Source organism: Orcinus orca, chromosome X, assembly GCF_937001465.1.
Source record: "Orcinus orca chromosome X, mOrcOrc1.1, whole genome shotgun sequence".
NCBI classification, from domain to species: Eukaryota; Metazoa; Chordata; class Mammalia; order Artiodactyla; family Delphinidae; genus Orcinus; species Orcinus orca.
The window spans coordinates 103,928,328-103,941,720 of record NC_064580.1 but is presented as its reverse complement, the minus strand read 5'-3'; the positions used below and the strand labels follow the sequence as shown (position 1 = coordinate 103,941,720).

The 13,393-nt window shown below is 45.7% G+C and overlaps 1 protein-coding gene across 1 annotated transcript; it reads right to left on the bottom strand.

Annotated features, from left to right (window-relative positions):
• Positions 1 to 1,106: 1,106 nt before the first annotated feature.
• On the bottom strand, positions 1,107 to 13,330 carry AKAP14 (A-kinase anchoring protein 14). The gene is made up of 5 exons (XM_033439165.2): positions 9,437 to 13,330; positions 9,256 to 9,347; positions 4,560 to 4,739; positions 1,840 to 1,892; positions 1,107 to 1,301 (listed from the first exon to the last, which is right to left on the bottom strand). Exons 1-5 carry the CDS (start codon positions 9,552 to 9,554, stop codon positions 1,112 to 1,114), a joined length of 633 nt encoding a protein of 210 aa, XP_033295056.1. The 5' UTR covers positions 9,555 to 13,330; the 3' UTR covers positions 1,107 to 1,111.
• Between the last annotated feature and the right edge of the window lie 63 nt (positions 13,331 to 13,393).

The window sequence follows — 13,393 nt, the reverse complement described above, 5'->3', positions numbered from 1 at the left end:
ATACTCAACAAATGCTTGTTGAATAAATGAAAGAAAATATATTAATTTATTTCAGAACTTTATCATATCTTTCATCAAGTTTTTTTCAGGAAAGATCTGCCAAAGAATAGCTTCAGTAGCATGTTCTTTGGGAAAGAGGAGGGAAGAATAAAAGGGCTAAAAGTATTTTATTTTCAGCCTATTAGAGTTACTGCTTCAAACTGTGTTTTAGTCACCTGAGCCATAAGTCAAATGGGAGGGCTATTGTATTTGAAATATATTTTTTGTTCTCCAAGGAGACTTACCTAGTTTCCCCCCTCCTCACCTGTTGCTCTGATGAGATTTTCCCTCCTTTTTAATTTATTGCACAAATGCAGCAGTTAGAAAATAAGAAGAAAGAAAAATGACCCAGTCTTACCCCATCAATTGTCTTTAGTATTCTGTGTTCCCTTCCAGTGCTTCTGTACATAAATACATATTCTGATGTACCTGTAAGTAATCACTCATAATTTTGTCTTTGGTGTTTTAAAACCTTGCAGCCAGGCAAGACAACCTCATAGGAATGGTAGGAACGATCTGGTGTGAGGATGGGAAGAAGACAAGAAATAGTAAGGGTGGCGATTGAACCTTCCCTGTTTCATTGCACCCAATCCTCAAGCCACCCTGGTGCCATCACAGTTGTGATGCTGTGCTGTGTCAGGCAGCGCACCCAGTTTCATAGTTTCAGAATGTATTGTTTAACAGTGAGGCTTAACTTGCAGTAAATAAAGGGGTCTGCGAGTAGGGAAACTCTTCAGACTGGTTATATTATGAGCTGTAGAACTGTTGCCATTTTTCTGTTCCCTAGTTGTGCCCATGAAAGAGGTGTGTCCAGGCTAGAGACTTAGGCTCAAATGGGGGAACAGGCAGCCAAGGACCAATCTCAGTTTGGTCTGACAGGTGAATTTTAGCAACTCCCTAAACTCAACTTTTGTACCTGTAAGACTGAGTGATGCAGACAGTGATGGGAAAAACCTTTTAGAAAATAGAAGACAACTTACTGGTTACTCTGCTAATGTGATGGAAGTTGCCAACTGGAAAATGAATGAATGCAAAGAAAACCAGTGCAGCTGGATTGTGTGCCACAAGTTTATTATTCAATACTATTCTGTGGTTCAATGTACAGTATTGTATTTTTAACACACTCCGATGAGAAATCTATTCCTAAAATATTCGGGAAGATTCTGACTCTGTTTAATTGGAAGATATTTGAATTCATTAAAATATATTTGCCCTCAATAATGTCCCTCAGGCATTTTTCTTGAAAGTGAGTCGTTCCTGGTCTGCAGAGGAAGAAAAACAAACACAACAGAAGCTTTTAAAATGAAACAAAACATTGAGCCAGGGATTGATTACCTGTTTACTCTGTTACATTTCTAGTGAGCAAAATGCCTTTTGTGGGTGGGGGACAAAGGTCGTCTCTGTTCCTTAGGCCCATTCAATAAAAGGCTTAATGAGTTTATATGTAAAGATTCTTTAAGAGAGAGCTGTACAAATAAAAGGAATTATTATATGTGAGTTAGTTCCATGTGACTGTGAAGTTTCACATAGAAACAGTAGACATGACCTACCTTGGCCCCACCCTACTCCAGCAACTAATCCTCACATTTATAATCACTGAAAAACGAGACACTAAAAATAAAAACAATTTTCTAGAACAAAGGCAGACTCCTACTTTCAGCCCATCTTAATGGAGTAGGTGGTCCAAAGAAGAAAAGTGACCATTACGTAAATTACCTGTGGCTGTGGGCCTGCTGGGCTCCTGGAGTGTGATGAGTTTTCCCACCACCCTTTTAAAGTAAGTCTCTAAATGTTCATTACCTGTGAACCACTGAATGGCTCTCAAAGACGTAAGAGACATCAATGGGTGTATCCTAAGAGAAAAAGACACCTGTCAGCCAAGACCAGTCACAGCAACTCATGATTCTTTCCATTGCTACAAGTGTCCATAAGTAGACTCCTCAATTTCTAGAATTCATTTTCCCTGTGAGTTGGAGGTCTGTAGGTAGTAGTTCTTTTTCACTCCAAACCTGTGTTCCCCAAAAGATCTTTTTGGCAACAAATACCTTAAAAGTATCCACAAAATTGAAAACAAGTCAAGAGAGGCTGTGCTCTCATTACTAGGAGCATGAGGAAGTCATGTGCCTTCTTTACGTGCTCCAGTTTCACTCAACCAACTTACCTCGTAAGGATGGCCTAAGAATGAAACCATATAGATGAACATGGTTCAAAAACATTTTAAAAGCAGCATAAAAATCTAGGTTGTAATGCCGTCTCAGTGGTCCCCATCCAGTGTCCCCTCCAAAATTATACTCGGAATTCTGAGCGAGAGCCAGGTTCCCAAGCCCTCTCTCTGTGTGGTCTCTTGTCATGGTCTCATTCACCTCCAGCAGCCTCACGTTCCGATCTTAGAGCTCGCCAGTTAGCAAGACAGCTGATGGCAGGATATATGACCAGGAGAAGTGAGAACTCACAGATTTTACCTCTTTAGATCACTCCAGGTTCCAAACTCTCCAACTAGGTAAGTTTGTACTAGGATAGGATGAATATAGGACATAGTTGGCTCACTGTGTGGTCATATATAAAGCCTTAGAGTCAGGCAGAGCCTCAAATAACTTTGAAAGGATGAAAGCAGAGGGGAAATAACATTTTTATGTCTGCTGTATTCCAGGCATTATGCTTGGTACCAACCCTGTCCTAAGGACCCTAGCCTTGGATTCATACATGTTATTTGGACTCCTTTCACACCAGCTATCAACATATTTCATATTCACGGTCGACCTAGTGGCTACAAGCAGTCATTCCTTCAAGTATTTATTGAGTGCCTGCTATTTACCAGGCTTTGTTTTACAGCAAGACAGAAATCCCTGCCTTCCTGAAGCTTACATTCTGGTGGGGGAGCAGGGTATAACAAGATAAGAAGTTACATAGAAGATCAGAAGGTGATAAAGTGCTATGGAGGGAAAGCAAAATCATGGGGGTGGGGTAGAAAGTGCAGTGGAGGAGGTGAGCCAGCAGGCTGTGCACGTACCTAGGGGAGAGGGTTCCAGTCAAAGGGAACAGCAAGCGCAGAAGCCCTGAGGAGGGACAATACCTGGCTTATTTAAGGAGTGGCAAGATCAGAGTGGCTGGAGCAGGGTAAGTGAGGGGGAAGGAGTAACGGGAAAGTCGAAATAACAAGGAACCAGATCACACAAGGCCTGTAGGCCCTCATTACTCAAAGTATGGTCTGTGGACCTGCAGCATCAGCATCACCTGGGAGCTTCTTTGTAATGCAGAAGTTTGAGCCCCAGGCCTGCTGAATCAGAATCTTCCTTTTAACAAGACCCCTGAGTAATTCACATGCACTTTGAAGTTTGAAAAGCATGTTGGAATGTTCAAAACAGACGCGTGACATAACTTCATTTTTCCAAGGCTCACTCCGGCTGGCTGAAAAGAGACAGGATGTGGGTAAGGGTGGAAGCAGAGAGACTAGTTAGAAGCCTATTGAAATAACCTTGGTGAGAGATGATGGTGTCTTGGCCCAGGGTGGTAGAGGTGGAGTGGGAAGAAACGCTTGGATTCAGGGCCTTTTTTTTTTTTTAATTGTTTTTTGGCTGCGTTGCATCTTCATTGCTGAGCGCGGCTTTTTCTAGTTGCAGCGAGCGGGGTCTACTCTTAGTTGCAGTGCGCGGGCTTCTCATGGCAGTAGCTTCTCTTGTTGTGGAGCATGCGCTCTAGGTGTGCGGGCTTCAGTACTTGTGGCACGCGGGCTCAGTAGTTGTGGCTCACGGGCTCTAGAGCACAGGCTCAGTAGTTGTGGCGCACGGGCTTAGTTGCTCCGCGGCATGTGGGATCTTCCCGGACCAGGGCTCGAACCCGTGTCCCCTGCATTGGCAGGCAGATTCTTAACCACTGTGCCACCAGGGGAGTCCCGTCAGGGCCTATTTTTGAAGGTAGGACCAACAGGATTTCCTAATGGATGTGAGTGAAAAAGAAGAGTCAAGGATGACGCCAAGGATTTTGGCCATCAGCTGAGATGAGAAAGGCGCAGGTAGGTCGGACTTGGAAAGGCAAATCAGAAGTTCAGTTTTGGATACAATAAGTGAGATGTTTATTAAACATCCAAGTTGCAGAAATCTGGGCTGGAGATAGAAATTTGGGAATCATGAGCTAGAGGTGGCATTTAAAGCCAGGAGACTGGATAAGATCATCAAGGAGGTTAGGCTAGAGAAAAGATCCAAGGCCTGAGTTTTGGGACATTCCAACATGAAGAGGTTGGTGAGAGGAGGAGAGGCTAGTAGACCAGTAGAGAACGAATGGTCAGTGAGGCAGGAGGAAAACCAGGAGAGAATGTTGTTCTAGAAGCCAAATGGAATATTTCACGGAGGAGGGAGTGATCAGCTATGGCAAGTGCTGCAGATGGGCCAAGCGAGACGAGGACAGAAATATGACTGTTCTGTTTCACAAAGAAGGGGCCCATCAATGGCCTTGACAAGAGAAGTCTCTATTCTCGTCGAAGCCTCACCGAAGGGAACAGGGCAGAAAAGGAAAGCGCTTACCGGAGGTTTGTTTGTGTTGATCTTGATGGTGAAGTAGACACTGGCACTGATTCGTGGTATGGGTCTCCGAGCAGTTGGGATGCTCCAGTGTACACAGTAGATGTAGTGGAAGCTGTGAATCACATCTTCCCTCTTTAAAAACTCTGTGTAGTGCACCCAGCGGCCGTGATACTTCCAGTGCTGTTTCATAGGAAAAAATAAAAAGCACACAAAGGAAGAAAAGCAGACTTGTGTTCAAGCTGTCTAGACGAAGGCAGCGCACAACAGTAGGGGTTACAGCCCTGCTTCTGGATCCATTTCTAACACTTTTGACTGGGATACAAACTACAGTCAACCCCCGCTTATCTTCACAGGTAGGGGAGAGAAAAGGTGGAGCTAAAATGTCAAATAAGTGAATAGTGCAGACATTGCTTGAGATTGGGCTTTGGAGCTCAGGGGCCCACGCTCAGTGTGTGTGTACATACACACCACACACACATACATGCTAACCTCCTTCCAGACCTTTTCTTGGAAGGCAACTTTGGTTAATTGGAAAATAATTAGAAAGTGCTTAGAACACGTGTTCTGCTCACTGTACTCCAGAAGACCTAAAGGTGTGACTAGAAAGTAAGGGGGCTGATTTCACAAGCTGTTTTGGAAAATCAGACTCAGTTCATTGCAGCCCTAGGTGGTAGGTAAAATAAGGTCAGAAAAGGAATAGATCAGGCAAGAGATCATTCAGATCCCTCAGATCCCTTGGAGAAGCTTCCCCCTCCAAAGCACAGATCTTACTAACACCTATGGTCCGCACAAGGCATGATGTAGCCTTGAGTCTGAGCACCAGGCCTTGAATGCCAGAGGTGTTCAACAGGTTCAACAGAACACCGTTGCACTGGCTATTGGGGCACAGAAATCTTCCTAAAAAAGATCTTGAATTAGGATGCAGGTCCACAGAAGGAAGGAAGTAGGATTGTCTAACAATCCCACTGATGTAGAGAGAGAGTTTGGGAGGAGATGGTAAAAAGACTTTAGGCCTTCCTTTAAAAAAAAAAAATGTAGGCTGGCCTTCTGCCTCAGCTAACTTTATTTCAAACTTATACCCAATTGGCTGTTTCAGTTAGCCAGAGAGGAGCACCAGACCCTAGATTCCTTGAGATCAGTTCTGTGTCTTCTTACATAGATCATTTTCCCTTTCATTGAAGGAGTCTGACAGCCAACCCCATGAGGCCCGTTGGAGCATGTCTTTTTTTTCCCAACCTTTCTGTGTTACTTGATATACTTTTTCAGGCCTAATGTTTAATCTGTCACACAATCACAGACTTTGTAGCATTGGAGTGGTCCCTAAAGATCATCTAACAAGGCCCCTCACTTTGCAGATGAGGATCCTGGGGCCTAGAAATAGGAAGGGACAATCCCACACAACAGCTGGGACCCAGGCTCCCGAGCAGCCAGCTCGGAGGGCTCCCGAGCAGTGCTCTCTCCACCCCATCAGATGTCTCAGTTCTAGGATTTTCTAAAGCAGCCTTAGACGCAGTAAATTCAGCTATCTCCATCAGGCCACTCTCTTCCCATTTTTATCTCTGTGCAGTGAGTGTGTGTTATCCCATGTTTTATCATTTTTACATAACATTGCTTCATATACTCACTTCCAGGAAGCAGTATCTCATTGTGCTACTCTACCATGGATGGCTTAGCCAATTACATATTACTGGACACTCAAAATCAACAGGCACCTGGAAGTATATGCACAAAACTGTTATCGATGATAAGTGACATTTGAGGGAGTAGATCTGGGAACTTTCATTTTCTACTTTGTGTCTTTTTGCTCAGAGTTTTTTTTTTAATAATGATGTCTTATTGTAAAAATATTTTAAGTGTGGTGATAGGCATGGGGGATTTTCCAGTTTTTCTTATATTAAGAACTTATTTGTATATTCTTGTTGCAAGATTGCATTCCTGAAGAAAATTAACCAATTATTATGCCCACTGGCAATGTATAAGTGCACCAGTTCCCTCCCCACAAACACACAAGCCTTGTGATACCAGATTTAATCATTCTTTTTTTTTGGGGGGGGGCTGCACCGCATGGCATGCGGGATCTTAGTTCCCAAGGGATTGAACCCGTGCCCCATTTCACATTGCAATGCCTTAAAATCTTTTGAATTTGCATTTTTCATTGATAGTAAACTGCATTATTTCTGTCATCAAAAAGTACTTTTCCTGTTAAGGTGGAAGAAGTATATCAGACAGACCTATGATCAAAACTTCATTTTGCTGGTTAATCAGAAAGACTTTGGGGCTTCCCTGGTGGCGCAGTGGCTGAGAGTCCGCCTGCCGATGCAGGGGACACGGGTTCGTGCCCCGGTCCGGGAAGATCCCACATGCCGCGGAGCGGCTGGGCCCGTGAGCCGTGGCCGCTGAGCCTGCGCATCCGGAGCCTGTGCTCCGCAACGGGAGAGGCCACAACAGTGAGAGGCCCGCATACCGCAAAAAAAAAAAAAAAAAGAAAGACTTTGAACAAATTGCCCAACCTCTCTGAGCCTCAAGATTCGTCATCTGTAAAATGGGTACACTGAGGTACCTATACACAGGTTGTTGTGAGGATTAAATGAGATAATGCATGTGAAGTGCTTAGTGGTGCTTGGCACATAGCAGTGCTCACTCAGGAAATGGTAACTCAATTTGCTGTCCCCTGGTGTATGGTGGACTCTGGGAAATCTGCAATAGGCTTGAGAAAGTTCTCCATCAGAAATGCCTAGCACTTAGATGATAGACTTCACTTCTAGGGCTTGCTGCATTAGTGGGGCTGGGAACAGGGTGATTTTATGTCAGGAGTTATATAGAGCTTTTACCTTTTCCATCACCTTCTACTTTCTAATTTTCTGTGTCCTCACAACAGCCCTTGACTTAGCTTTTCATCTGTGAAGAATAATGGTATGGAGAGAATAAATCTGTTCATGTATTCAACACATATTTATAGAACATCCTCTATGTACCTGACCTTTCTAAGGCCTGGGGACAGAGCAATGAACAAAAGTCTCTGCCCTCATGGATCATGTGGTCTGGTGATGGAAAAAAGGCAATAGTGTAAATAAAATCTAATATCATAGGTAGAGGTAAGTGCTAATGGAAAAAAAAATAAGAGGAGAGATGGGTGCAATTTTAGATGAGGTGGCCAGGAAATGCCTCAGTGAGCAAAAGGCGTCCTAACAAAGACCTGAAGAGAGGGAAAGTGCGAACGATGAGAGTAGATCTCAGGCAAGAGGGTTCCAGCAGAGGGAACAGCAAGTGCAAAGGCCCTGAGGTGGGAGCATGCCTGGCAGTTGAACAGCAAGGAGGCAAGTATGGCTGGAGTGAGGAAGGTGAATGGGGAGAAGGTGGTGGGTGATGGAGTCTGAGCAGTCAGTTGGGAGGAAGTGGGGATGGAGACTCAGATTATGTCGGGCCCTATAGGCCACTGTCCGGACTGACCTTTGCCTTTTACTCAGAACCAGTAGGATCTGCAGGGGAACATTTTCCTGCTTGTTCTGTGTCCAATTTCAGTCTGATTCACAGACTTTGGGTGCAGCAGGCAGTCACTTTTGCCCCAACCCAAATGGGAGATGTGCTCCAGAGCAGGAAGGCCCAAGAGTAACTAGTACTTTGCACCGTTTCTCTTCACTGTGCTCTTGATACCCCTTGCAATGGCAATGGCGAGCCGTGCCGCAATCACGGATGGAGGGTGTGGAGCCAGGAACCCCTGACCTTTTTCCTCCTTCCCACCTGACCAAGCCTTCCTGGGCCTGGGAAAGTGCCCTTAGGGTGGAAGGCTTGGATGGGCTGATCAGAGGAACAGAGACAGCTGGAGACTTCTCCCAGGCTGGGGGAGTTTGCCTCCACCAATTTCAACTGGTTTCTCTTCTAAGGAAATACAGTGAGTGGGGATTTCAGGCCATTCTTCTTCATCCACCCCGCCAGTTATGCAAAGCCACCCAGGGCCTTCTCCCCAGAGCTGCTGGGATAAGCCACACAAATAGGTCAGAGCCAGGACCAGGAGGAAAAAGAAAAGAAATTCATGAGCATGTGCATCTGACTGTACAGTGAATACATTCCAAAGCTAAATCAAAAAGACTCGTGATCTGTGTGCATCCCCTCTGTTAATATGAGAACTCTAAAGCTGGGGCTGGAGAACCCCTGTTTTAGAGGGGCATCTCCCTCCTTAGGCCACTAGGCCCCCATTTAGAGCAGCAGCATGGGGAAATTGCTTAGCTGAGAATATCCGATTTTCCTAGGGAAGTGTACGGTGAGGAAGACACAAACACTGGAAAATACAATTGGCTTTTCACCTTCAAAGACTATCCCATCTTGACTTTGCAACCCAGATGAGGACAGTTTTTACTTATTCAGGTCGCCTGTGATATCATTGCTTAGGCTTCCTAGAAGGACTTCCACTTTGCATCAAACAGGAGCCTTTTTTTTTTTTTGCGGTACGTGGGCCTCTCACTGTTGTGGCCTCTCCCGTTGCAGAGCCCAGGCTCCGGACGCGCAGGCCCAGCGGCCATGGCTCACGTGCCCAACCACTCCGTAGCATGAGGGATCTTTCCGGACCGGGGCACGAACCCGTGTCCCCTGTATCGGCAGGCGGCCTCTCAACCACTGCGCCACCAGGGAAGCCCAAACAGGAGCCTTTTAATTGTTCTTCCCCTTTGTGCTGAGCTGGAGTGGTCAACGGACTTACCGAAACGAAATCCTCAATTTGTTTACGGCCCCTTTCTTCTGTGAATTCACCCTGTGTGATCCAGTCGATATTTTTGATGGGCTTTTTGGCTTCTGCAAACAAGGTATGAGTTTATTAGTTGCCTCCTAGTGTGCTGTTACATAATGAGACCATCCTTTACGCACCCCAACAGGATTACTACCTTCCACGAACTTGATAGCAGCAGCGATGACATTCTTGGCTACAGCTAGAGCTAGTTCAGTTACGTTTTGAGTGTCTTCTGTATCCATCATCTGGCTTGTAGGGACCTTTATCCACATCTACTTCCTTCTGAAATTTGACATTTTTAGTCACATTCATTTTCTTTTGGCTTGGAAAAAAACTCAAAAAGTTACTTTTTGCGTGTGTGTGTGTGCACGCGCGCACGTGTGTACACTCTCGTCTAAGTACAGACTATCTCTTGAAGAATCATAAGACACAGGAAACGGTGTTGAGGTCCATATTCCTGAAAACCAAGGATTTGCCAATTCTCATAACCATGAAGACTTCAGCAAGACATAGCCGAATGATTCCTAACTTCCTTAGAGTTCTAACAATATTGATTTCCAGTTGAGTCTTTCTTAGAACTTCAACCCCTGCTTTAGGCCACTGAGGGCACGCGACTCTTTAAAAAAGTGTATCAAAATGATTAGAGGCAGTACAGTATAGGAGAGGTTCGTTTTTCAGGTTTTTTTCTCTTGGATTTTCCAGGTATACAATTATCCGCCGGAAACTATCATTTTTTATCTCTTTTCCTACAATATATGTGTTAGCTTTGGGTAACACTTACAGAAAAATGGAAGTGAAAGCGGAGATGGTGAGCCTGCTTCTTTTGCGTCGGGCTTCAGTGTGTGTGCTTTCTGGTGTCACACCAGTAAGTATGATGCTGGCTCATGGCTTGAGATTTATTCAGAAAACATTTGTCTGCTCCTATTTTAGTAAGATGTTTATAAGTGATAACTAAAATTTTCCAAATGCTTTTAGCATTTGTTGAGACTGTGGAGATTAGAGTTATCAGGGCTGTGAAGGGTTCATCACAGAGCTAGAAGTCTTTGCACGTTTTCCATCTTTTTCCCTTGAGTCTTGGATTCCTTCTTTCCCTGCTATACTGAAGTCTCCTCATGGAGGAGTAGTCACTCACTTCTAGCGCCAGTTATAAATCCCTTGTAGGCAATCCCTGCATGGTGGGCCCTGCGTGAAAGTGGCTCGCTCACTCCCAGGGGAGCTATTTATTTTTGTAAAAATAGCAACTCCCAATTTGGGGTGTTTAATGGGCCTCGTTCCATTTAGCTCTTAGCACAGCGCTGTGAGATCATGGCTGGAGACCTTCCCTGTGCCCTTCCAGGCCCACTCTCCCCACCTCCCCCACTCTCTGCCCTGGAACGCTGACCTGCTGGGACTGCAGCAGTGGGCTCTCCCATGCCCTCTGGCTGAAGGGAGAAGAGTGTATTCACCGGGGTTCTCCGCCTCCAGGGTCACCCGTGGCTGGCTGAGTGGAGGAGGTGTCCATCTGTCCTGGGGCAGCTTGCTCACAACTTGTCAGTCTGGTGAGGGTAACCTTCCTCTCCCCTCAACCCCATGGCCCCACTGTTACCAGCCCCTCCTTTCCCTACCCTCTGCTCACACCTTTGTAAATATTCCCTTTACTTAACACTTCTCCACCTCTCCTATTTTCTATATGCCAACAATTTCCTGCTGGGGCCCTGAGTCATAAAGAGAGGGACTCCTGTTACCATGTGAGATGAGGAAGCCAAGCTCACACCAGACCATCCGGCTCCACAGCCTGTGCTCTTAATCACCCCACTCTCCTCCCTCCAAGGTTCACAAAGAGTCCTGGGGCCCTGATCTCACATTTCCGTCTGCCGTCCAGAATGTGCGCACTCTCTTTCTGCGAGCCTCTTTCAAGAAGGGTCACCCTTTGTTCCCTTTCTGGACATCACGGGTCCCAAGGTGTGGTGAGTGCTGTACAAAGCAACCCCAGTTCCCCTGGCCGTCAGGCCAGAAATGGTGTGAACAGCCTTTAAACATTCTGGGAATAATACTGACTCGTGTTCATTTGGGTTTCATGTCAGCATTTTAAGCTCGTTTGCCTCTGCCTCAGTTCCCTGTTGCTGCAACTGGTGGACAGCGTCATCCTCTGGAGGAAAGTGGAATCTTCTCAGGCTGCCCATCCCAGAGTGAGGAGGACCTGAAGGGTGGCGGTAAGGGTGTCTGGAGGCCCTTAGCTCTAGAGAACTAGCTCTCCCCAGCCCAAGGCCCATGCCAATTTGGCCAAAGCAATTTGCCGTAAACTCTATAGTTAGACAATAGTTTTTTGGTAAATTGGTAAATTCGGTAGGCTTTGGTGAGTTAACCATACAGCAACGTGATCCTTCAGAAAATGGCCCATTTGGCCACTTGGCCATTCAGCGACTTGGCTTTCAGCAAACTGCTTCTTGACAAATTGACTGGAAGCCAAATCTGTGCCCTTCGACACCTAGCAAATGAGGTAGGGGCCTTGTCTATGGAAGGACCCAGGGTGCCCTGTGCTCCAGTGGCAGAGGGAAAGGGGGGAGCAGGGCTCAGCAAAGTTCAGATGTTACCCTCACACATCTGTGGGCACCAGTCTAAAGCATCCCTCCAACCTGCCTCTCTTAGTTCTTTTTCTCCCCTTCCCTTCCTAATGAGAGGCCAGATGGGCAAAATGGGTGTGAAGGGCCAGGGCCAAATTTGCGGTCTGAGCGATGAATGGGGAGAACAATTGCAGGTCCTTTTTGTGGAACCCTCCCACCCTTAATAACCCTCGATACCTGAGTGACCAGATCCTTGTCTGGAACAGTAGTAGCCCGGGAAGCCTCAGAAAGTCTCTGGGCAGCTTTTCCCCAGGATTCCCAGCCAGAATGTTTACACGTGCTGCCAAGGCAACACCAATTTCAACCAATGGGAAGTAAAGCCCAAATGTCTGACTGCTTCTGTTAGTGAGAGAGGGGGATAGTCAGTCACAGCAACAATCTGACCTGCAAAGCAGGACCAAGCTGTCCTGTCCACACCCAGCTTCTCCCCAGCAGATGGGCTCGCAGGGCTGTGCCAGGAGGAATAGTAAACCTGCAGCTGGTATGTACTGGGGGTCCTTATTATGTGCCAGTCACCGTGGGAAGGGCTTATTTACTCCTCACAATAGCCCCATTAGGTAGGTGTCAGTGCTTTCATTACAGTCGAACAGAGGCACAGAGAGTATCAAACAAGTTGCCCCAAACTCAAACCCAGAGCTGTCCAACTTCACTGAGCTTTTACGTATTTATCCCCAAATTCTGAGGTTAGAGTCTCCCTTGTGTGCTTGATTTTTTTTCAAAGATGTCTTTTATGAATCAAGGGTGAGCTTATATTGTAATGGTTATCAGCACAGACCCAGGAACAATTTACTTAACGATTCTTAGTTTCTTTGTCTATAAAACGGGGATAACAGTGCCTATGGAATAGGGTTCTTTATGAGGATTAAATCAGATAATTCACGTAAAGACTGAGAACAGTGCTTGGTACATCATAGCCTCTCTCTATGATGGTTAGGTATTATTTCTAGTAGTATTAATAGTAGTAGTAGTAGTATAAATAGTGTTCTTTTAAATGGTGAAATCAAAAGTCACTGGCCCTGTGTTAGAACCCAGTTTTATTTTATTAATTCTCTTAATCCATGAAAGCCCTAAGTCTCAGAACCCCTGCCCTTAACCACTGTGCTTTATATATGGAGTGGTTGGTTTCTTACCATAAGACAGTTGGTCTCAATCCCAATAAAGAAAGGAAAGTGCTTTGCTAAGTGTCCTCTTTATCCAGGATGAAATGCTGAGCTCACTGCGTGGAAGACACACACAGATACAGGACCCACACACAGAGACTGCTGAGATGGTTGTAGTGAGGTAGGGATGGACTGGGGATGGACTGGGGTGGGAGGTACTGTGGCTTAGATGGAGGAACTCGGACTCTGATCACAGACAGGATTTCAAACCCCAGCTCTGCCATGCACTGGCTTTGTGACTTCAGGCGGGTTGTTTCACCTCTCTGAGCTTCACGTGTACAATAGGGATCTTGATAGGCGTCACTTCATAAGGCTGATAAGAAGATGAAAGGAAGCGATTCATGCAGA

Bases quoted from the DNA above. Each gene is read 5' to 3' on its own strand.
- AKAP14 (XM_033439165.2), bottom strand. From the start codon at position 9,554: ATGTGGATAAAGGTCCCTACAAGCCAGATGATGGATACAGAAGACACT. The intron at 9,348-9,436 runs GTAGTAATCCTG...CCTTGTTTGCAG, and splicing joins TGCTATCAAGTTCGTGGAAG to AAGCCAAAAAGCCCATCAAA. The intron at 4,740-9,255 runs GTAAGTCCGTTG...CCTATGAAACAG, and splicing joins AAATTGAGGATTTCGTTTCG to CACTGGAAGTATCACGGCCG.